At 35.5% G+C, this 23530-nt stretch overlaps 1 protein-coding gene across 6 annotated transcripts in view; it reads left to right on the top strand.

Annotated features, from left to right (window-relative positions):
* The window catches only part of PLEKHH2 (pleckstrin homology, MyTH4 and FERM domain containing H2), a 53349-nt gene that overhangs the window by 6512 nt on the left and 23307 nt on the right, over positions 1-23530 (top strand). For 2 of the 6 annotated variants that reach the window (XM_039698028.1, XM_039698029.1), the window contains 9 exons: positions 12297-12359; positions 13389-13538; positions 13981-14064; positions 15563-15644; positions 17150-17332; positions 18687-19675; positions 20762-20837; positions 21296-21390; positions 22024-22168. In XM_039698028.1, coding sequence (XP_039553962.1) covers positions 12297-12359; positions 13389-13538; positions 13981-14064; positions 15563-15644; positions 17150-17332; positions 18687-19675; positions 20762-20837; positions 21296-21390; positions 22024-22168 — 1867 coding nt within the window. Of the gene's footprint in view, positions 1-7189; positions 7221-12296; positions 12360-13388; positions 13539-13712; positions 14065-14094; positions 15645-16664; positions 16733-17149; positions 17333-18686; positions 19676-20761; positions 20838-21295; positions 21391-22023; positions 22169-23530 lie in introns of those variants that run through there. The other 4 variants (XM_039698031.1, XM_039698030.1, XM_039698034.1 and 1 more) reach the window with 4 other exon arrangements.

Genomic DNA, 23530 nt, shown 5'->3' with positions numbered 1-23530 from the left:
ATTGTATTCTTACAGTTAGCACTCCAAATAGTACTCAGCATAACTAAAAATATTGCTGTTAGAAAATAGCGTAGTTGAAAACTCTTAATTTTTTCCTAATCCTACAATTTTTCTGTATGGCAAACTGTTATTGAAGAGGTATTGCAGCATATTAGGTTTGGGAAGAATAACGAACTGTGCAAAAGCCATCCTTTGAAATTTCATTTAAGAATTAAAAAAAAAAGAAAAAGGAAAACTACCTGTGCCTTTCATTGTAGTCAGCAAGGCTCAGAGATGAGCAAGTTATTATCATCAGCCTTGGGGGAGAATATCCATCCCAGAGTACAATCCTGGCTGCTGTAACACTCATTGGATCATTGGATACTCACAAGTCAGAGCTGTTAGGTCAGGGATATTTGTTCTACCCCATCTGGATCACTGCATTTTGGGATGGAAAGTGGCTAAAAACTGGACGTGATTTTCGTGGCAACCTTCTAGCAGCCATTACTACCAAGTTTTTTGTGGCTGCTGCTGATTGTAGTTTTGGCAACCAAAAATTAAGATTCATGAACAGTACTTCACTATATGAGTTTTAGGAAAGGTTTTAGAAATTCGAATGCTTGCTATTTGACTTTTCACTTTGTTCATTTACAGTTTGCATTTACAGGCTCTTAACCGATAGAAATACCCTCTTAAATTAATAGCAATGTATGTGTAATCATATAATTTCAAATATCAACATAAAAAAACCCAAACAGAATAAGATGGATAAACCCACAAGTCTTTAGCACTTGCTCAAAATAAAGTATTCAAAGGCAAATTCTGCTCTCATCTGTGAGAAATATGACTCTGAAATAGATAAAAAACCTTCAGAACTTATGTTACTGCCCTCTTGTTTTAGTTTGCCTTACCTTTCTCAGAAATTTTAGAAAAAGCAAAGTGATTACAGGAGTTACATGAGAGAAACATTTTCTCTTGAAGACCACAGGTCCAACAAGTATTCACTTGGGATAATTCGACATAATACTCTCCAGAGCAGAGCATTTGCAGACTTCATGAAAAATGATCCTTCTCCTTATTGTGCCACTTTGACTTTTTAATATGAATCTTTCACTCATAAACTGGAATTCAGTTGGAACATGTATCAAAGTCAGGTCACAGCTTAATAAATTTGATCATATTCATCTGCAAATTTAGAAATTTGGCACAATTCAAAAGCAACCATTTTCAAAATGGGCATTAAAATCTTTGAATGTATTTCTGAGTTGGTTTCATTTGCCATTAACTCAGTGGTTATTTTGTCACATGTTTTAATTTTTGAAATTATACCGACAGCTCTCAGTATTTGTTAAAGTAAAGATACACTCCCACTAGTTTGAAATTGAACTGTGTGGGATTGTTACTCAAAATATGTTTGGGAAATAGCAAAGGGAGTAATGAAAACCCAATTGGCCAGTATTTGACAGTCATCCTGATATTAATGACAAAATAATAATGCAGCTGATATCAGGATTTATAGGTACTTTCTGGATTTGTTACTTGTTATAGAATGAAACACATTGGCAAATGTGTCAGAAATAATTCTCACCCTTACTTTGATTAGCACAGGCCTTTATTTGTGGTTTTGTTTACAATCATCTCTACTCTATGAAATGTGTACTGAAACATTGAACAATAGCAGCAGACAGTGTTCCACTTCAAAGCAGCAACAAAATCACAGCACTGTGGTGTGACAGACATAAAACCCTGTGGGTATTATACTATGTAATTGTTGTAGAAAACAGAGTAAGAATGATACTGTGACAAAAACAGGGAGTCTGTACAAGAAGATAAGATACATGGATTGGTGGTAATTCTCCAGCCCTCCTCCTTTGCCTGTGTTTGGGAGGTGTATCTTCAAGACGATATCAGGGAAGGGAGTTTATATCCCATTACCCCATGTGTATGACTTGCCAGAAACTGCCATTGGGTTCTGCCTCTTGTTGTTTAACAGTCTGGAATCAGATTTAAATAAGGGATGTCTTGAATCTAGCCATTTCCAATATTTGTGTATGATCTGTGTGAGCCTGTAAATGTATCCAGGCTGCATTAATTGAATTACTTTTCTTATACACTAGAAACTAAATACCTTTGCAAAGTTACTTTATTTAATAGCACCCCTGCAAATAAATGAAGAATTAACATGAAAAGTCTTGAGTATATTATTCTAACGGGTGTATTGTGATTCAGAAAAACAAACTTGACTGTGTTCTGTAAATTTAGGAAGTAGTCATCCTTGAAACTCAGCTGAGGAGTTTGAGAAATTTGCATTGTGAATGTGTTGTAGCAGTACAGCTACCAGAGCTTTAATTTTTTACTGAACTTGAGAAGAGAGAGAAACAAGGCAATATACAGTGTTTTTAGAAAACTTAATCCATTCCCTGTTTTTTATTTGTTTTTAATATGTTTTCATTTTGCCAAGTAAAGTCTATATTTATAAATGTAACTTGCAAAGAAAGAAACCTTGTTGCAGTTTTAAGCAGAAGCTGCTGCTGTAAGTGGGAGAGGTCTTTACAGGAATTTAAGGAATGATGTTAGAAAGTATCCTAGTAAGCCAAATTTCGGATGGCTGTGAAACTGAGCTTTAAGCAGAGGCCTGTATTTTAACGCAGCTTACGTATGTGAAGAGTTTACAAAAAAACCCCTTTGTTGAGTAAGAAATTACATGTTTCTACTACAAGTTTAGCTTCCAGCTGGCATTTCAAATCACAGGAAAAGCTGGTGACCTTCATTCTTTTCTCAGTAAATGCATTTTTCACCTAGAACGTGCACACAACATAAGGTATAAAGTTGATGGTCTTCCTACCACTAAAAAATCATTTTAGTAGAACTACATAGCTGTGTTAAATTCCCACTTGGGCAGCCTCCACTGAATTTCATCAGACCCCATAAGTTCTGAATATGGCACTAACCCAAATGCTGTGTTATGGGTTAGTCTGTCCAGTAATACTCAAGCTTCCTATGAATGTCTCCAGGTTTGTTTCCTGCAGTGCTGAGGGTCATTATGTTATGCTTTAAGTGGTTTTCAACAAACATAAATGATTATGAGAGAGAATTCTTTTCATATGTATGTTGTTTTAACCTTCCACTTGGATAGTCTCTGTATACATGCTCAGCTAGCAACGAGTCTCTACATCACAAATGTAATATTATTTATGCTTTCTGAACAGATCATGAAAATTGAATGATAATCAATTTTTAGGCTAAATACCATTTTCAGTATATTCCAAAGCATAATGCATTTTGGACTTTGTCTTACAAACCAACAGCTAAATTCGTGTCACAATGTATTTTTATTCCTTTCATAGACCTATATATGGTATGTCATTTGACATTTGAAAATGAAGCAGATGCAGTCTGTTTTGTTATCTCTGGCATGGCAATTTCATGTTTAATGTTTTTGGAGGAAAAGTCAGTAACGCATTGGACTTACACAGTGATTGCCAATATAAAAATTGTAAAAAAGCACGAGTATTTTCATTTGAATCAAAGGATTATGAAGGGTAAAGGGGAGCAGAATACAATTGAACAAAAATTATTCAGATGAAAGTAATTTTTCTGTATTTAGTTGTCCTTAAAAATTCTTCTCATTGTGGGGAATAATTCAGTTGCAATTAGAAAGGTACAAATAGGAGAAAGCAGGGAGAGTTAAGAAGAATAAAAGTTTATATGAATAGAGTAGTAGGTTTGTTTACAACTTTTTAATACCTACACATTTCTTATAGTTTCATTTTTATCCCTTGTCTATTTTTAAGTTCATGCTATGCCTTTTTAAAATGGTGGAGCTTTTTTTTGTTTTGTTGTTTTTGCATGTCTTAAAACTACATTCTTTCTAAGGAGGTTGAAAATGGAAAAAAAAAAAAAGAGAACTCAGGAAGCAATAAATTAGTTGTTCTTGTAGAGGCATGGCTCGGTAATGGCATGAAGAGCACAGCCTTTCTGTCAGGCCAGAGGTTTAGTACCTCCTTTCTGGTGGTATTCACTTCTGTTCCAGCCCACCTAACATGTGGAGTTGATGGAAGTTGTGAAAAATGTGATAATGGGTCCTTAGCCCATCTAATATTTGTTTAGCATTTCACTTATAGGATCTACAGAATTTTGTTCACCACTTTTGATGGAGAGAACTATTTTTGCTCATTCAATTTTCATTTCCCTGGGAGTGTACTTTCTTCCTTTAAATACTTGTTGTCTTGTCTTTAAAGTGCAACATGCCGCCTTATATATATTTCTGGAATCTCTTGGTCCTTTACCATGGGTTTTCAAAGTGTCCTATACACTTCAATGTCGTGAATAAATTCAGTGTCAGTCAAGTTTTCTTTTTTGAAAATGTTGGCTGTGAGTGGTCTGAAGCCATCGCCTCTCAGGATGCAGCACATCCTATTTCAAGTGGACGCTCATGTTGTAGCTCTAATCAGAAGCCACAATTCAGGGAGACACAGGTAGCAGAATTTCCACAATTGCAGTACAGTCATCAGTGGAAAACAAAGCAGATGAACATATTCTTGATATATGTTTGTCTTTTTCACCTTAAGCAGTATGTGAGACTTCTTCCTTGCTGCCAAAGGGCTTTGGTACCTTCTTCCCGCTTGCTGAATAGTGTCTTCACTCCTTTCAAGATTTTGAATGCTCTGATAATGTCTGTGCTAAGAATGGCCATCTGCCTAATTTGTGTTTGATTTTGTCTCTGCAATTTAACTATCAGGATAAGATCTGAGTTGGGAAAGATGACTACCAGAAAGAGGGAATTTCCTACTGTTTTACCAGGCTTAGGAACGTTCTGTTACTGACATTGGGAAAAGCACAGCATTACATGCTGCTCAATTGTCCTTCACTACACTGCCTCCTCAAATCCCACTGCTGAATTTAACATTTTTAAATCTGTATGTTTGCTGGCAGCTCTCCTAGACTACCAGTTCTGGAAAAGTTCCCTCTCTGGGTTTTTCTGGTTTACATTCTTAAGTTATATAATTTCCCAGAGAAATAATGAATTTTACTACAATGAACTCAACTGAGATGTGAAAGATTGTTTTTTCATAGGTACTTTTCACTCATTAAATGACCACCAGAAAACCTTTTGAGCTAAATAATTATTTAAAATCATGTTTAAATATTGAAAAGAACTAAAATAAAAGAAGTAAAATAACACAGTAGTAAAACTGGTCTAATCAAGGAGAGCAATAGAAATTTTGAGCCTTTTTTTTTCATTTTGGAAACCAAGCAAATAGAGACTGACAATTTTTGGAGGTTTCATTTTGTTCTAAGGAAAGGCTTTTGTGCTAAGCACAGTTCATAGGAATGAGCTGAATTGCTAAAAAGGAGAAGTAAGAGAGGCTTGCAATTAAGAAGTGACTTCTGCCTACCTAGGAGAGCAGTGCCAGAACTTGCTGCAGTTAAAGTGAACAGGATTGCAGTTCTGCACATGCAGATTGCAGAACTGCTGGTCATCTGCAGAAGTGGGTGTGTGTCTGTTTGGGGTGTTTGCACATGTGTGCACACATAGATGCAACTCTGACATCAAAGAATCAAATTGTTTTTACACTTCCTACATTTGTGTGACAAAATAAAAAAGAATTGGTTAGATGGCAAATTTGCAGATGAATGGTTGACAGTGCTTTGTTCATGAGAAGAATTGTAACTCTCACCTGTTAATTGGTAATGAAATGAAGAAGATGGGAGAAGAAAAACCATGGGCAAGCACTAAAAAGTGGCAGATTGTGAGCCTACTGTGGTTGCAGTAGTCATAACCTAGGCGAGCATTCAGGTGAGATCTAAAGGAAATACAAGGCTGTAGTTTTCTGAATTTAATCCAAGTGACTAATTCTTTATCTATTTTTTTTTTTTCATGTAGGAAATAATAACAAACCATAAAATTTCACATACAATACATTGCTTGGTCTGTAAGTAGCCTAAGGAACATTTGAGCCCCATTGAGGCTTAGCTTTTAGTGTTAGCCCTTTGGGGGAGATCTGTGACAAAAAAGATTAGGTTCAGAAAGCAATTCTTCATTTGGAGGACTAAAAAACTGAGTTATACTTTTATAGGCTTCATATTGTTCTAGGCAAAAGCTATTGTGTCAAAATACCAGTTTTTCACTGAAGGCATATTTAATTTTATAAATGTGGGTGGGTCTAAAGTATCATTTCCTAGATTATATAACAAAATGGATTTCTACTAATAAGTTAAATGCAAAGCTGTTCAATTAAAGATAAGTTTCTCTAATTATTGTATTCCCTTTGGGATAAAAAAAACAGTCAAGAAAAGAACAAAATATTTCTTCCCCAAGGCATGTGCTCATTCCTTCTTTACAAATTATCTTCTTGTTTATTTTTCCTATGAAATATTACTATATGTATTTTACATGTCTTTTATTTAGGTGTTTTGTCATTATGGCTTAATTAGGTCACATTTAAAATTTGTTGTAGCTTAGAAAGATCTACCATTGCCCTTATAGAGAATACATAATACATTGAAGAGAAATGTCAAGGCAGAAAGAATAATGTTGGAAAATATGGATGGAACATACCTAGTCAGGGTTTTAATAAATGAGTTACAGAACTAGGAGGAATATTACTGTATTTTCCTAAGTTAAACCACTAGAAGAGAGAGCTTTTTGTAAAAGGAGTAAGTCATGCTTCTAGAACATTTTTACCATTGCTTTCAACTAAAAAATATGTGCAAGGCTTTATATGATTGGGCTTTATATTATTGGCTTTATATGATATGTTTTACAAGCATATTGTAAAACATGAAAATTGGCTGTCATCAAAGCTGTTGAGAAGCAGATTACTTGCTTTTAAGAAGTACTAACTTTTTTTCTGGAAATGCAGAGATTTGTTGAAATATTTGGTCAAAACACAGGAATAGAGAATAAAAAGGGTAAATCTTGGTCAGATTTACCCTTTTTAGGGGGTAGTAGTAGCTGGCAGGCATACTCTTCAAACCATTTATAAACTTACCAAGTATCACACACACACACAAACGCCCCCCTATCTTTTGTCTTCATAACTTCTATTAGAAGGCACTGCTAAAATCTTTTTTACTCAATGTGAAAAATGAGTGTCTGCTAGTTGGCAGTCTCTGTGTATTCTTCACCTGTTTATATCTACTGGCACCTTTGAAAGACAGTTGTAGGTGTGTTTATCCCTCAATTGCTTCTCCTATTTCTTTATAGAAGCAACGATACACCCATGTCTCTGCTTTTGGTAAGTCCTATGTGGTATGAAGACCGGTAGTTCACTGCAACTAAAAATGGGCAGATTTACTGCCTTCTTTTTTTTTTTTTCTTTTTTTTTTTTTTTAATGGGGAACATTATTTTTCAGCCTCAGATGGTTTGGGGTTTTTTTTCAGATTATGAAGATTTGAAAAATTGAAGTGCAAGAAAAACAGACTCTAAACATATAATTCTCAAATCACTGAAAGTTTTGCATTTCATCAGCAAACTGTTCAGAAACATTAGGTTTTAACTCATTTTTCCTTTTAAAAAACTTTGACCTATTATCAACATATATGGAAAGGCATACAGAGAAGTGATGCTTTTCTTTTTGTTCATAATTGATTGCATTTTTCCTATATGTATTTCAAAAAGTCTATGTGATACAACTGTATTGTTTATAATATTAAAAACTAGGAGACACTATATTGTGCACTGATTATAATGTGAATTTCAAACATGAATGAGATAAATTATGTTGAATATTTACTTGGGTAAAAAATAGGAGTTTGTTCCTATACATAACAAACATTTTTCAGATTTCAAAAAGAAACTAATTACAACAATTTTAATTTTTAAAATAAATGTTCCTTTAAAAATTGTTAAAAAGCAATTTCAAGTAACAAGAAAGTTATCATTTTAATGCTGTAATTTCTCACTAATACACACTACAGGAATAATGATCTCTATATATATGTACAGAAATGAAAGTATAGATACACGTATATGCATACAAAAGACGTATTTTTGAAATTTGTGAGTAAAGACTTTTGAGAATTTCAGGTAGTATGTGCTTTCCTCAAATAAAAATTTCTTTACTTGCATAAAAATATATATGTTCAACATTTCTGAATACAGCCAAGAAACTTCCAGGTGACCCTTGAAAAGGAATCACTTTATGATCTGCCTTTGTATTGTACAAAATTCCCAGTGACTGTGTGTTGTACTTCAATGTCCAGACCTCCAAGGCAGTACACCTCTGTTTTTATTGCTGCCATGTTTCTTCAAAGCATTCACTATTTATTCACATGTGGCCTTTCTCTGCTCATTATTTGAACAAAAATAGCTCAATTTGATGAGTGTCAGATGTAGAGTAGTTATTTCCTTACTAAGTTTAAAACCAAATCTGCTTCTAACAATAGCAACTGTTTTCTATAATTCAGTAATTGATGCAGCATGCACCAGTCTGTTTTCTGGAAATTGTAAGAGGATTTTTCACTTAAAGACAGAAGGTGAAAGTGCAGGTTAAAGTAGCATCTGTTCTTCTGTACCTGTGTTCTTTAGTCAATATGCATCTATTTTTTATATATTTAAGACTGTAAAATAAAACCCAGCATAGATTACGACAGGACATCTCTGAATTCTTACTGAATTTGCACCAATCCAGTGTGGGTGACAAGAACAATTCCTTACAAGAAGTGTGTTGAACTGGGGCATTATTTCAAGTTACCTTATTTAGGCCATGATAGAAAATGAAGCTTAAACATATTTCACATGCCAAATGTTATCAATAACATGATGGCCCTCCATGTTTCTCCTGGGAAGCCAACTTTATGTCAGTGATCCTTTACAGACTGTAGTTCATTCGAGCAATGTCTCACCTAACAGCTGATACAAAACATTTTAATCCAGTAATGCTGGCAATTTGCTGAGGTGTATACACAAAGAAGTTGGTGGGACAGAGGTCTTTCTTTTTTTCAAATGGAATTCTTTATAAAGTCAGAGTTGGTTGTTAGTATTCAGGATGCTGCCACAGGTGAGAGTTCTGCATCTGACATTTGCCTCTAATCATGGATATGGCTGCTGTTACCTGCCACATCCATCCTCAGGTTAAGGATTTTTTTTTTTAATTTTTATTTGAGTATCTTAAGCTATCAATGCATGGTCTGGAATAGCCTTCATAGTCTTTGGGTACAGAGGATTTAGCACTGCATTTTATTCTTGATGAGTTCAAAGCATGACTTCATTTAAACCATTAGCTATGGGACCAGCCTCGTATTTCCACCTTCCCTCAGTAATGCTGTGATCACTTTTGAGAAATTTCTCACTCACTTAAGAAGAAGGTTTAAGGTTAGGTTTTGTTTGTGAAGAAAAATTCTTACTTTAGAAATTGTTCCAATCTTTTGCCCAGCAAGTTTGATAGCCTTCAGAGTATTCTATGGTAGTAATTTCTTCTGTTTAACTTCACAGGCTTAGAAAAAAGCAAAGCAGAGTATAGGTGTAAATCTGATTTTTCAGGAAAGACCATTTGGTGATTATTTATGCAAAAGGCAAAACTATCTTTTTAAAATTTCATTATTGTTACAGTAGACCCTGCAAAACAAACCTATATAAACTCTAAATAATGGGAAAATCAGGACTCAGTAATTATTACGTAGCACCAAAACTATTGAAACTCTGGCAAATTTAATTTTACATGAGATGTGCTCATGTTTGGTAACCATGATATTTGATCACTGCTGAGTAATATAGATTGCCTTTTTTTAACAGGAGTTTCCTAAAAGAAACCAAAGATCCTTTAGACATTTTGCAAATAAAATCTCACATTTAGTTGTTGCCAGGATGCTGACTGGCATATCCATATTGTGAGACCACACAAGGGTTCTTAGCACACATTCTTGAAACCTGCAATAGTTGTCTCTTCAATACTATTGAAGAGGCAAAAATAGACTTTGTTCTTCCCTTTATAATCTTGGAATGATCTTTCACCTGGTAGTATGCTCTCAGCTTTTATGGCTTTACGTTCATCTTAGCAGCAGCTTTATTCCAATCATATTCTTTGTTCCAGTAGTCTACATGAAAGTATTATTCTGTTCCTGGTCCTGTGCAGCACTGTGTATTCCTGACAAGAGGTGCACTGTGCAGTGTCAGTGCACAGCCATGGAAGGATCGTGGGCCTTTAGTGCACTGGATTCTCCAGGACTCCAGTGGTTGTGCAGAAGGGCAGCAGTGCACTCAGGGATCAGGAGATGCTGCTGGAGAGACCAGCTGTTTGCAGGTTGAAGCCAAGTTGGAGCTGGCTGCACTGCAGTGGAATCTGGGTGAACTTGGCAAACAACATTTTGAGGTTTTAATTCCACTTACTAAATTTCTGATACAGCCTTACAGATGAAATGACCTTAACTTATGGAACATAAATTGCCAGTTGCTGCCCATGCATTTCCAAATTGCCTGTGAAAGTTGATGAACAACTTGCTACTCATCAGTGAATTTCACAATATAAATATCTGAAGTTTTCTGTCATAATATTATAATTTCTGTCAGAATGTTAATAGTTTTCTGTCATAATATTAAGAGTAAGAACATTACAGAGTATTAGTTCATTATTAGTACCTGCACTTCCACTATATTTAGCACAGTGCCTTTACTCCAGTGAAATGTTAGCTGACCATTCAGAAATAACCTCAATTTCTCAATCCCAACTCACTAAAAAATAAATGTCTGAAAAATTATATTAAAGCGAGTCTTGCAAACCAAACTTCTGTTTGAATGTAAAACTAAAAAGACAGATGGAAAGCGACCTTAGAAGTCAAAATTCCAAAAATGAAACTCAAAGTTAAAATCTTAACATGAAGTTATTTAAATATGAAATTAAATATGTGATCAGAGAGGAACAAAGAAGGCTTATCTCCCTGTCCATCTGGCAAATGAATGACTGGGAAGATCATATCCTTAGAAGTGTTCTTGCAAAACAGCTCACGGGGGACCTGACCATAATCATGTGGATTGTGAAATGTTTGTTGCTCTTGTATCAGTGGTGTGTTGTGGTATTATTATAATGTAGACTTTGGGGTTTTGTATTGTATGAGAAAGTGCTAGTCATAGTACTTTTAGTACTCGTGCTATAGTACGAGTCATAGTTACTTTGTTTTTCTGTTAGTGAAAACTAATTTTCTCCATTTTCAGTTATTGACTGATAGAAAACGATGACTCTGTCCTTGTATGGATATGGTGCTAAAAGTTTCAAGTGATTAGCAGCATAACTGGGAAGAGAAAAAAAGAGATGGAGAGTGAAAAAGAAACTGAAAGATGCCAGAAATTGAGTAGAAACAAGACAGGATGAAACTAATTATTTTAAAATCATGCAGTAAACTGAAGAAGGAATAAATGCGTTCCATTTGCATTATTTGCATCATATGCTTTTCTTAGAACAATTTTCAAGCTGAATACTGAGTATGGCAATATTAATTATGTGATGTTTCATTCTCTTCAGATGAACTGAGGTCTTACCTAGATATTTCCTGAGAACCACTAAGTCCTTAAGTCCTGGAATACCTTATGAACTTTCAAGTGTTACTTCAAACCAGGGCTTACTTTACAAAAAAAGTTAGCAAAATCAGACTAGAGGGCTCTTAACAAAATGTAAACAAGGTATATCTTTCTGGCCTCTTCCGTATTGTTGGGAAAGCCTTCAAAATAAATCCTGTAAAATGCAGGGGTTTTCCAAGGCCCTGGGCAAAGATTGAGCCCATGATTCATTGGGCATTGCTATAAAGTAAGAGATCAGGGCCTTCCCCTCTCAGAGGTGACTTGCATTTCTCCATGGACACTGATCTCTGTCTTCATCCACTGCTGTCTTGGAGCCCCTGAGGCCACCATGTCCCTTATGCCACATCCTGCCTTCTTTCCTGCAATAGTGGAGAAGTCTGGGACAGTCCTTGTAGTATATTTGTCACTAAATTTGCCAACATCAGAAGGATTAACAGCCAAGTTCCCTCTACTCTTGCCTCTTTTGGGAGGACATGAGGAAAGTTTCAGGACTGTTGTCAAAGAAATTTCTACTCTTGATAGCAGAGGAAAAAAAGCCACATGTCATATGGCAGCCAGAGAATTAACTACGAAAAAAGTTGTATATTTTTTTTTCTGTTGAGGAGTGTCTGCAATGTTTTAATACAGTAAAAATGGTTAATTCTTTTCCCAGTCTTACACATACAGTTTATCCTTTTATTTTTATCCTCCTGCCCACCACGTGTCCTTTCCTTTTTCAAAACAGACCATGAAAATATATTTTTCTGATGAGAGGCAGAAGGCATGGCCATATAACTGTATGTTTTTATATATCTACAGATGCAGCAGCTTGAGAAGCAAGTTATAGATGCTGATCGTCAAGCAGAGAGAGCGTTTCAGCAGGTATAAATGGAATAAATATCTCCACTAGCTGTGTGCATGTGGTACTTTGATGAGGTGAAATTCAAAACATTGCTTGATTTTTAAGTACGTCTAAAAATGGAGAAGAAGACAGTTTCTTTTAAAGTCTATTGATTTGTCTTAACAGAGAGTTCTAACACCTTTCTTTGCTCACTATTCAGTTCATTTCAATAAAGTCAAAGCTAACATCACAAATCAAAAGTAGATACGTGGAATGAGCTTCTTCATTGGTGCATCATGAATCTTTGATATATGATGCATGTGGAACCAAAAGGGAGAGGAAACAATGATCTCTTTTAGAAGATCTGTAAGAAAATAAAATCAGGCTACGCAATACAGCTTCTAAATAGAACTGTTCTGTGTTGTTTGTTCCTCTTGCAGAAGTTACATCATTTAAATAATGAGATCGTGGCTAAATATTTAACTGAAGTTGCCTTTTGATTCCAAATGGCAGACTTAAGTTACTGTAGACATTTTATGAACATACCTCTAGTGTCCCTGAAACATTCCTCATATCTTACTGTGAGACAGATAGAAACTGAAAATTATAAGACTAAAATGTTCATGTACTAATTTGGAGTTAGAAAACATTCCTGACTACAAGCCAAGCATTTTTAAGCAATTATTTAGAATGCTACCGATAATTTGCTGGGTTTTTTTACAGTGTGCAACTGTTTATTTATTAAAACATTGTTTACAGCTCCCTGTAGATAAATTGCATTCTTCCCAAACTGGTGTTTCTAAAAGCTTGTGTGTTACAAAATGAGAAGCCTCTCACAGATACTGAGAAAACCTGTGTAAGATCTTCCAGTGTTTTGCCAGTCCTGTTGCTAATTGAATAGGGAAATATAATGAACTGTGGGGTTTCTTCTCAAATAGGCTTCAAAACTTTGCAGGGTTGTCTTGAATCTTAAGTGTGGAGGCAATTTTAAGTGTATTTTGTGACTAAATTATTACCTTTGACTTGGAGTGTTATGTTCCTTAAACTTTTATATTTGACTTTCCAAATAGGTGCAGATCATGGAAGAGAAATTAAAAGCAGCAAATGTTCAAACAAGTGAATCAGAAACCAGGTTGTATAAGAGATGTCAAGATCTGGAGATCCTGATACAAGATAAAAATGATATAATACAAAAATTGGAACAACAACTTGAAGAACAGGTTAGGAATAATGAGAAAGAGAAACATCAGTTCCCTTTTTAATTGCACAAAAGGAAAATAAAAATTTAGATCAATGGAGAACAGAAAAGTTTAGCATTATTTCTGTTGTTTGATTAAGGAGATTCCCATTGGAAGTATATAATTTGAATAATGTTTATTCTTTTTCAAATTAAGCTCTGTCTTCCATTGAAAGAACATGTGACCTTTAAGAGGGGAAAGATGATATTCCTCTTCACTGTTCCCCCTGGAGAGCTTTCATTCTTACTAGAGGAAAGAGGAATAGCAGCCATTGTGAAGACCCTGTTCCTAATTTTTTTTAAATTACCATGTATTACCCCGGAGCCTGAATTACTTCAAGCAATCTTAGGATTTGTGTCTGAAGATACTACTCAGGCAGATTATATTACTCAGTGAAAAATATGCTTATGTCAATTTTTTACAGAAGCAAATAAGACTGCAAGAAGCAAAAATCATAGAAGAAAAAGCAGCTAAAATAAAAGAATGGGTGACAGTCAAGCTTCATGAGGTATAACTCTTGCTACAATACTTACACAGGAAATATAATGATGTGACTGGATATCCCCTAGACCTTTTGGCTGTTAAAGGCCTGATTGCCATAGGAAAAATTGCTTCCCAGTTTCATTGATTTTATAGTTATTTGCTGGAAAGAGAAGAATTGAAAACAAGGGCACAGAGAGCAGAGTGTCCATGTCACCTAAATTCTGATGTCTGACTTGGTCAGCCAGGATGATCTGGATCCTCTTTCTGAAGGAAGGACCAGCACTGCTCTCTGAAAGGTCAACTTCTGCACTAGTTGAGAGAGTTTAGCTGGCAAACTAAGCTTATTCAAGCAGATGCCTGAAGTGTGAATAATCCTCAGAAAGCCGACCAAGCCTGCTGGGGCCTGGCAGAAAAAAGGCCTTGATCATTTTTTATTTCACAATGCCCACACTACTCTTAGTCACAAATAGTTTCAGGGACACCAGCCCTAGTTTCAAGAGACCAGTTGTCTCCCTTTTTTCTCTGCTGTGGTAAGATAACCATGTCTCTGCCCTGCCTAAAGCTGCCAGCTTTGGGGTGCAGCTGTGCTTTCTCCTCCCTGGGCGTAGAATTTAAAGTTGCCTGTAAAAGTTAAAATCTTTCTCTCTTGTAGTTAACTGGAAGTATACTCGAGTTGAAAAACAATTAAGTTATTGTTTTTGAAGTAAGAAACTAGAAGGTTCTTACATAAAATATTTACTTTTCATCTGTGAGGGCTAAAGTAAATTATTTAGAAATAATTTAATAAAAATGCTATTAAATTTAGCTAAAATTACCATGAAAAAGTTTGGATAAAATGAAGTATGACTCAAAGTATTTACTTACTCTTTATGGAAAATCTCAAGCTAATTTCACAGATGTGACTAAGTGTCACTCAGTGGGAAGTGGAATTGCTGGCTCCCTTCTGTATGACAAGGGATACTCAGATTCAAATCTGTTTGCCTAATCTGGAGCAGGAGTTTGAACCAGCATCTTTTACCTCCCAGTGGTAGGCTACAGCAGTGGCTTGTTGGGTTTTTTTTATTTCCTGTACAAAGACTTTTGTTTGGTATAAAGTTTATTGGCACATTTTTTTTAATTCTTATTTTACTATAGGATAGTAAGGAGCCATTAGGACCAGCATTCCCTCTGTTTCCTCTGCTCATTCTTGGTTTTGCCAAGGGGCACAGGAGTTGGTAATTCTAGCCTTCTGCTTTTATTGAAAATGCCAATGCAGTTTTCTTTTTCTCTTATTTATTAAGGATTTTTAAAGCAGTCATGGGTTTGCTTGGTTGGGGGAATAATTTTGGCAGAATTGAGCAAATAATCATTGCAGGGAATTTAGTTGTTCAGAATAAAGAGATGCCTAGACTGGTATTTAGAGTAGCAGAGGAGATTATTATTTGAACTAGCTCTATCCTTAGAAATTCAGAGAAAAGAAAAAAGATGTAATGACTTTAAGATTTGTTTCACCAATGGATGAGATTACATTTATATGCTTTTAGTTAGAGGTGGAAAATCAGAACCTTCGCTTGATCAACCAAAAGCAAACCAAAGAGATGAAAACAGTACAATCTAAACTGCAAGGTAAATGTACAAATCTTCTGAAAACTTCTCTCTATATGGCATATTTCTTTCTATTCCCTATTAATGTGTGCATCGACATGACTGAAAATATTCTGTGAAATCACAAAGATTTCAGAGAGTATGAACTGACCTCAGAATGACTGTAAATGAAGGTGTTAGGAAGGAATCATTTGGTTTTATGCTGAAAAGACACACAGACAAGGCACAACTGTTACTTAAGAGGTTCTGCAAGTAGTAAGATTTTACTGGATTTAGGACAGATCTTTGCTTTCACATCTTTACAGCATAGCTGGTCATAAAACTGTTAAAGAACACAATAATGTCAGTCTGCATTTCCTTTTTCTAGTAAATGGTCAGCTGACAATCAGAACTCCAATCAGATATTTTTACTTACTACCTTTGACTACAGTGATCCAAAATCTTAATTCAGACCCAGTATCACCAGATTCTTCTCCTAATGGGTATAGTAAATTTAAAACTCATGAAGTGTAAATGGAAAAGAGAGGAACAACCCCTCCAAGAAGCATTATTTCACATTGATCAAAGTTGAATTTTATCTACCACAATGGTTGCCTGTTCACCAACTTAAGTGTGTCTGAAGGTTCCCATCATCCTCTTCACACTGGGTTGATTTGAAAATTTATTATCATATGAAAATTTTGTTACTTTGCTACCTAGCCCTCATTTCTTGATAATGTATCTTACATATACAGGTAAATACACAGATATTTAGAAATCATGTGTAGAGGAGTGTGTGTGTGTACACACATAATATATGAAAATACAAAAATTTACAAATTCATATACAATATAAAGTTTTTAAACTAGAATTCACTTTTCTATCAATAAAGAAACTGGATAGTTTTGTTTCTTTGCTATCTTTTGATAAATAGCAGTTCCATTCACTTCTAGTCATTCTCTTCTGAGAGATCTATTTAAAGGCTTTTTGAGACCCTGTAGTTTCCAACAGACAGTTACTGACATGCCCAAAAATACTAAGAAATTTATTACCATTTGCAGTGTCCATGCTGGTGACAGGCAATAAATTATGAACACGTGGTACTGTTTTAAGCAGTTTTACAGGTCAGGTAAGGGCCTTTTGTTCCTGGATCCACCACAGGGATTTTTATGAACAGAGATGGACAGATTTAATGTTCAAGGCAGTTCATCAATTTCTGCTTTCACTTTCTCTTGAAGTCTTCCTCCATACCGACCTTCTAAACCGGGTAACCTTCTTACTCTTCTGTATTTCCTGTGAAATTGTTAAAAGATTTTTTTCTTTCTATTATTATATCAATTTTTAAGAACTAGAAACATTGCTCTGGGTTTCTCCTGATATGGAGAGATACCAGGTAGCTCTTTTTTTCCTATAATACATTTTTATTATCTTTTTTTCTCTAAATTTTAGTTACCTTAAAAGAAACTTTGTACTATAGAGTAAAGAAAAGAGTTGCATAGCTTCTTGTATCTCACTAATGCAAGATTTCTGAATTACTATTCTTCAGAAGCTACTGGTAAGAAATCTGTTACTTCAGCACAAAAACCTGGAGAATGTCAGCGACTAAGCAGTTTGACTTTTGGATGCTTTTCAAATAGAGCAAGAAGTCCTCAACCATCTCCAAAGCCTGAAGAAATAAGCAAGGCTTCATCTAAAGAGTCAGACTACCCTGAAGGCAAAAACACGCCAGGTACCTTGTCATCAACACTGCCATTTTTATTCTGACACAAGTGGGAAGCTAAAATCAACAACTCTGTCAGTGCATCCAAACCAGCTGTTTTCAAATTGCATACCAGCACTGTCTCCCTCTTCACTGCTACTGTTCTATTACTAGGAAGAAATCATCCTGTTGAGCACTAGAGTCTCTGTAATACCACTAATACATTATCTGGCAGCATGCAGAGGCTCCTGGGTGCTTTGGCTGTGAAGTAAAGACGTGGTTGTGACCTTTACTGTTGCTCTGGTCCTTTGCTCAAATCCCTTGTACTGTTTGTGATTTCAGTATTTTCTCCACAGTTAATCATGCTATCCAGAATGGCAGGCTGAGGTCTTTTGAAAATCAGAAACTGAGAGATCCTATGAATATTTTGTGTATTTATAGTACAGCAAGTTCATTATGAAGGTGGCTATGTATTATTACTTCTGTTTTTACAGAGGAGGGTATTGAAGTAAGAGTGATCATTTCAAGAGAAAGGATAAGACACAGAACTTTAGGCTTGCCTAGATGGAAACAGATAATTTTGGGGACTTCATTACTTTAATGTGGGTGAAATTAAAATCTTTGTGTTATTCAGGCCACTTTAGCTTCACACAGGTATTTAACACAGACTTTTCCAAGTGTCTGTGTAAAAAAACCCTAGTTCTTGCATCCAATTTAATTTGGGAACATGCAGGCCTCACTAACATGTTGCAGTCTATACCTCTTTCTTGTAAAACCAGGTAAAAGCAAAGAGCAGGAACACAGCTATTTTTAACACAGCGTCTTTCCTGAAGTACTTTCCATGAGACTCTCTTATTTATTTTAAGCATTTACCATTGGGAATACAATAATAGCTTCCAGAATAAATTTATGTGTATAAACACTGTAGAAATGCTCAGAATACTTGATTTGTTAATGCAAATCCTTTCTGACAAGCTTTACTAAACTTTAACTTTCCTTAGATTTAATAAAGGAGCTAAATTTTTATGCCCTCTTAAGTAGTTGGCTTTTTGTTAGTTTTGTTTGCTTGTTTGTTTTTACACATACATGACTTTAAAATATGGCTCCAGTCTGCTTATCTTTATGTTTATTGACATTTTTAGTTCAGCTACAACTTTGAGTAATGTTTATTACAGTTTTTTAGCAAACTTAATTTGCATTCAGTCACATTAAAAAATTTATGATCTTTTTCTTAATGTTTATTATTTACAATATTAAAAAACATAAATCTTCTCATGCATTTGAAATTCTTACCTACTTACTACTTGCAGGCATGATGACAAAACCATTTATTAGTCAGGTTTGCTAAAGTAATTTTCTCATGTTCATTATATTTCTCCTCCAGAGAAGGATATCCTGGAAACTACCTTTGCTGGTCCTGTACACGAGACAAATAAAGGTCAGAAGTCATTGCAACAAAGTTCCTCTGGTTCAGAGCAGAAGAAAAATATGAGAACAAGCTGCTCATCCAAAGACATAGACAGTGACATGTCAAAGAACTCATGTACTACTGGGAGCGACTGGAGCTCAGATGAGGATGGGGGAGACAATAAAGGACTGAAATCCAGGTGTGCATCAACTCTTTCAAGCCACACATCTGAAGAGAACGCAGGGTACAGTAGAGTGGGAAGCGAAATGTATTTGACAGCATCTGATGACAGTAGTTCTCTCTTTGAAGAAGAGAGTTTTGATGTTAAGAGGACTCAGCAAAAGAAGCTATACTCATGGCAGCAAGGGTCCCTAAGAAAAGGCCTGAGCAATCCAGGTGGAAAGTGCAACTCTGACTTCACAAGGAAAAAGAAAGACCAAGATAGTTCTTCGGATGAACTGAATAAGAAATTTCAATCACAGAGGCTTGATTATTCATCCTCATCCAGTGAGGCAAATACTCCAAGTCCAATTTTAACTCCTTCTCTGACACCCAAACACCCAATTCTAGCAACTTCTGCAGGTTCTCCATGCACAACTCCATCAAATTTTCCCTCAAATTTGCCACATCCAAAGATACGGACTCCTAATGTCTTTAGTCTAAATTCAGTGTTAGCAAAGAAACACCTAAGCCAGCCCCAGCTGAGTTCTGACAGAATGTTTGGTAAAAATAGAAATGCCATAAGCATGATCCGTCCGTGGAGACCTCAGGAAACAGACATAGATCTGGTGGATGGAGAAGATACTGATATTTTAGAGAAAATGGAGATTAGCTGTGATGAAGGAGTGTTTACCTATGACACCACTGAAGCACAAAATGCTGAAGCCCAAGAACTTTGTGATACGACAAAAAAGGGTGCTAGCAACAAACCTCCAACGCCTCCATTACATCGATTTCCTTCCTGGGTAAGTGTGCTTATAGGTATTTTTCCTGCTGGCAAAACTAACTTTCTCTTCTGTGATTTTTGTTGCCTCTATTTTAATTACTTTCTGTTTATTGACAAGACAGGGCATTACCTTAATCAAAATGACAAACTCAGAACCTAGTTTTATTTTCAGCACAGTATTCCTGCCACTGAAAAAAATGGTCTGTATTTTATAGACAAACACAGGGTTTTTTATGTGACCTGTAAGTTATGTATGTCTTCTTGAGTGTATCCAAGGTTGTAATGCTTATGACTGCATTTATTAATTATCAACACAGGGTTTTTTATGTGACCTGTAAGTTATGTATGTCTTCTTGAGTGTATCCAAGGATGTAATGCTTATGACTGCATTTATTTATTTATGTGAACACTACTACAGCCCAAGAATGGTGGTGTCAATGTCCTTTCTGTAACCACTGTACCACTCACAATCTAGACAATTAAGCTGACAGCAGACAACTACAAATTACAGAAGTAATTGGTATTTCCAAGTGAAACTTTAAAGCCACCAGTCAGGATATTAAAACAGATATTATTATGTCTTACACAAAATCCAAAATTAACTGTGTCAAGGCTCACTAATTCTGTGGTTTCAGTGTCAGAGATTTATTAATTAATAACTTACTAAATATATTAATTAAGTATTATTCAGGAATAATACATTATGTAACAACTTCTCTATATTTATTGAACTTTTTGCATTATACATTTTGTTATTGTAGTCTTTTAACACAAAATGGTCAAAAAGTTGTCTTCTAATGGCATTTCTCTCTCCTAACAAACAATCTTCCATTAAAAAACATTCTTCCTATAGCTTCTTTGGCACCTGGTAATAGTATTTTTAAGAATAAGTTACTTACCTTGTATAAAAAATGTCAAAAAAGGCTACAGCTATTGGTGTACAGCATAGAAAAGAAGGATACATTTTTCAGCTGCTATTGACAATGTCATTTTATGAACCATTTTATCACATAGTTGCACTAACACAAAGACTAGAAGCCTAAACAGAACAAAAGTAATTGTTGTGTTTTAATTATCTACTATCAAATCCATTCTGCTTGTCTAGGAAAGTAGAATTTATGCTGTAGCCAAATCTGGTTTAAGGATGTCTGAAGCTTTCACCATGGAATCTCTTAATAAAAGTAAGTGGTTTGGCTGTTCATTGTCCCATCGACAAAAGTTCTGTTCTTATGGTGATTTGTGAGCAAGAATCTTTAAAATATTTTTAGAAAGGTTTAGTTAACAGCTGTTTAAAGCCTAGAAGATCACTGATTATCTTTCTATTGTCTGTGGTACCTTACATCTTGACTTTGTGCTGAATTTGTACTTTGTTAACTCCAGTTTACTTTGCATTTCACTACTTTGAAGAATCTATACCAGGTACCAATTTTAAAAGGGCTAGTGTTCGTGACTGCAATTTTATTTATGTCTTTAAAAGCTTTGTAAATTTCAAAAAGCTATAAATCTTACATCCAAAATAGTTCAGGAGTTAGTTTGCTTTTTATAGCAGTTATACAATGTCAAAAAAGATTAAATTTTAATTTTGTTAATTGGGGGAGTGAATTAGGAAGGCAATTTATAAAATATGTTGCTTTTTTAGATGCTGTTTCACTGACTTCATGCTCCATATCTGGATTATATACTTCTCTGATATATAAGAACATGACCACTCCTGTCTACACCACTTTGAAAGGGGTAACTGTATTACTGTTTAAAGAAAATTTTTAAATACCGTTAGGCTTCACATCCAGGAACTTGCTATTTCACATTTGATACTACCATGCCAAATATGTTCCAAGTTGATGTATAGAGATCAAAGACCCCCAGAAGTTATAGAAATGTCAAATAGCTGGGTTAAAAAAATACTGCCTATAAAATGTTACTGGCCTAAGTCAATTCTTCTTAGGTTCCTTGCTGATTTTTTCCAAAGGCTTGTTAATTATTAAGCAGAACCACATGGTGTTCAATGTCATAATTAAAAGTGTGTGTATGTGTAGAAATGTCTTTGTGTCAGTGCCAAAGCTGTTTCTAGTCACACAGCCAGCAGTCAGTAATCACAGCATTGTTTGTCTTCTGGCAGCCTTTTGTGATTTGGAAAGACCCATGCCTTGAGCTACCTCAGGTTTCTGTTTTAAAGTATGGGTGTGGTTGAGCATACAGAGGGCAGAGGGAATTCAGTTTCGTGTTAATATTTTTGTGCCAAAACTCACAACCCAGTCAAGAACAGCTTTGAGTATTATGAAGCCAGCAGAGCCCTGCCACGGTACGAAGGAAATGACTGATACCCTTTATGCAAGTTATCAAAGGATGTTGTGTTCCCTTCTGCAGAAAGCAACTCAAATAAGCAACAGCCCATTTCTGGATGAGTCATCAGGATCTGAGGAAGAAGACAGCTCTCGGTCCAGCTCAAGGACTTCCGAGTCTGATTCTCGAAGCAGGAGTGGTCCAGGGAGCCCTCGGGCTATGAAACGAGGTAGGCGAAACAAGTAACTCCTGGGAACTTTGGAAAACCAGACAGTTTACATGATTTTCTTAGGAACTGATATCTTCACTAAATAGGATGGACATCTAAAATCTAGGCTCTCAAAGCCCAGATTGATTACTCAAGTCAGGAGAAAGAACTGTTATAGATGGATTTATTGCTTTTAAAGGCATTAATCTTTTAGCTGGCTGTTGTCATGAGGGAAAAGTCACTTGTACATTTAAAGCAAGAAGCACCATTCTATCTATACTCTGTCATGCCAAGGACTTCCTGTGACCTTTAACTGTAGAAATATAAAAATTACATAGAAAAAAAATCACCACCAGAAACACAAATACATTCAAGTTTATAAAACAATTTCATGTGATCAGAAAGCAGGTGGAAAAGTTCCCTCAATAAATTATTTGATTCTGTCACCTCATGCAAGAAAAGACTTCTTTCATTTTTACAGTGATTGTCTTAAGGTCTTGTGCAAAGATTTAATTAAAATACTTGAATCTGGTAATGTCCTGTGTCTTGTGGAAGACAAATCTCACAGTTCTAGGTGATTGTGTTGTCCATCTCCAAAATGGAAATAATATGCTTCATAATATTGAAAGATACAATCCTTCCTCATTAGGTGACATTATCAGTGTTACTGCTCTGTGAGTATTTCTTCACTGTGTAAACTGAAGGAGTCCAAGATCCCAGTGAGGCCAAGTGCTAAGATTTCTCATTATATATTGTTTTATTCTTTTAAATAGCATTATTTGGTAGTCTCAATTGCTGTGAGTATTTCTTCACTGTGTAAACTGAAGGAGTCCAAGATCCCAATGAGGCCAAGTGCTAATTAATAGCATTATTTGGTAGTCTCAGTTATACATATAAAAATTCCAGTTACCAGGAGCTTTGTTTAGTGACCCCGGAGCAGAGTGACAGTGACGGTTCCTCTCGGCGTTTTCCAGTGGCAGCCACAGGTGCAATCCAGTCCTGTTTCCAGTGATGTAGTTTTGCCACATTAGTGTGAAAAGGACCTATAGATCCTGCTTCCCAGCAGCTTCATCCTGCTGAGCAGAAACCAGTGCCATGGCTGCAGACATACCTCATGTTAAGTGCTTAGACAATTGGGTTATTTAAAAGTTGATTTCACCCAGCCTTTTATATCTGTGTCTGTAAAATGGAACCATTCCTTTTGTTTGTATTTTCTTTCCATAAAATAGTCCTTGCATTGTTTAATGTGTGGAAACCTTTCTTAATCACAAAACACATATGTACATGTCTTTGCTGAGATCCCATTCTTCAAAAATCCAGGCAGTCACACTTTTCACCAAAAGCATGCTGCAATTTGTTACAAAAGATCCACGATGAGAAGAA

The sequence above is a fragment of the Passer montanus genome, unplaced genomic scaffold (genome assembly GCF_014805655.1).
Source record: "Passer montanus isolate IOZ18808 unplaced genomic scaffold, ASM1480565v1 scaffold12, whole genome shotgun sequence".
Classification (NCBI taxonomy): domain Eukaryota; kingdom Metazoa; phylum Chordata; class Aves; order Passeriformes; family Passeridae; genus Passer; species Passer montanus.
The sequence above is the reverse complement of the archived record's forward strand: the minus strand, read 5'-3'. Positions and strand labels throughout refer to the sequence as shown.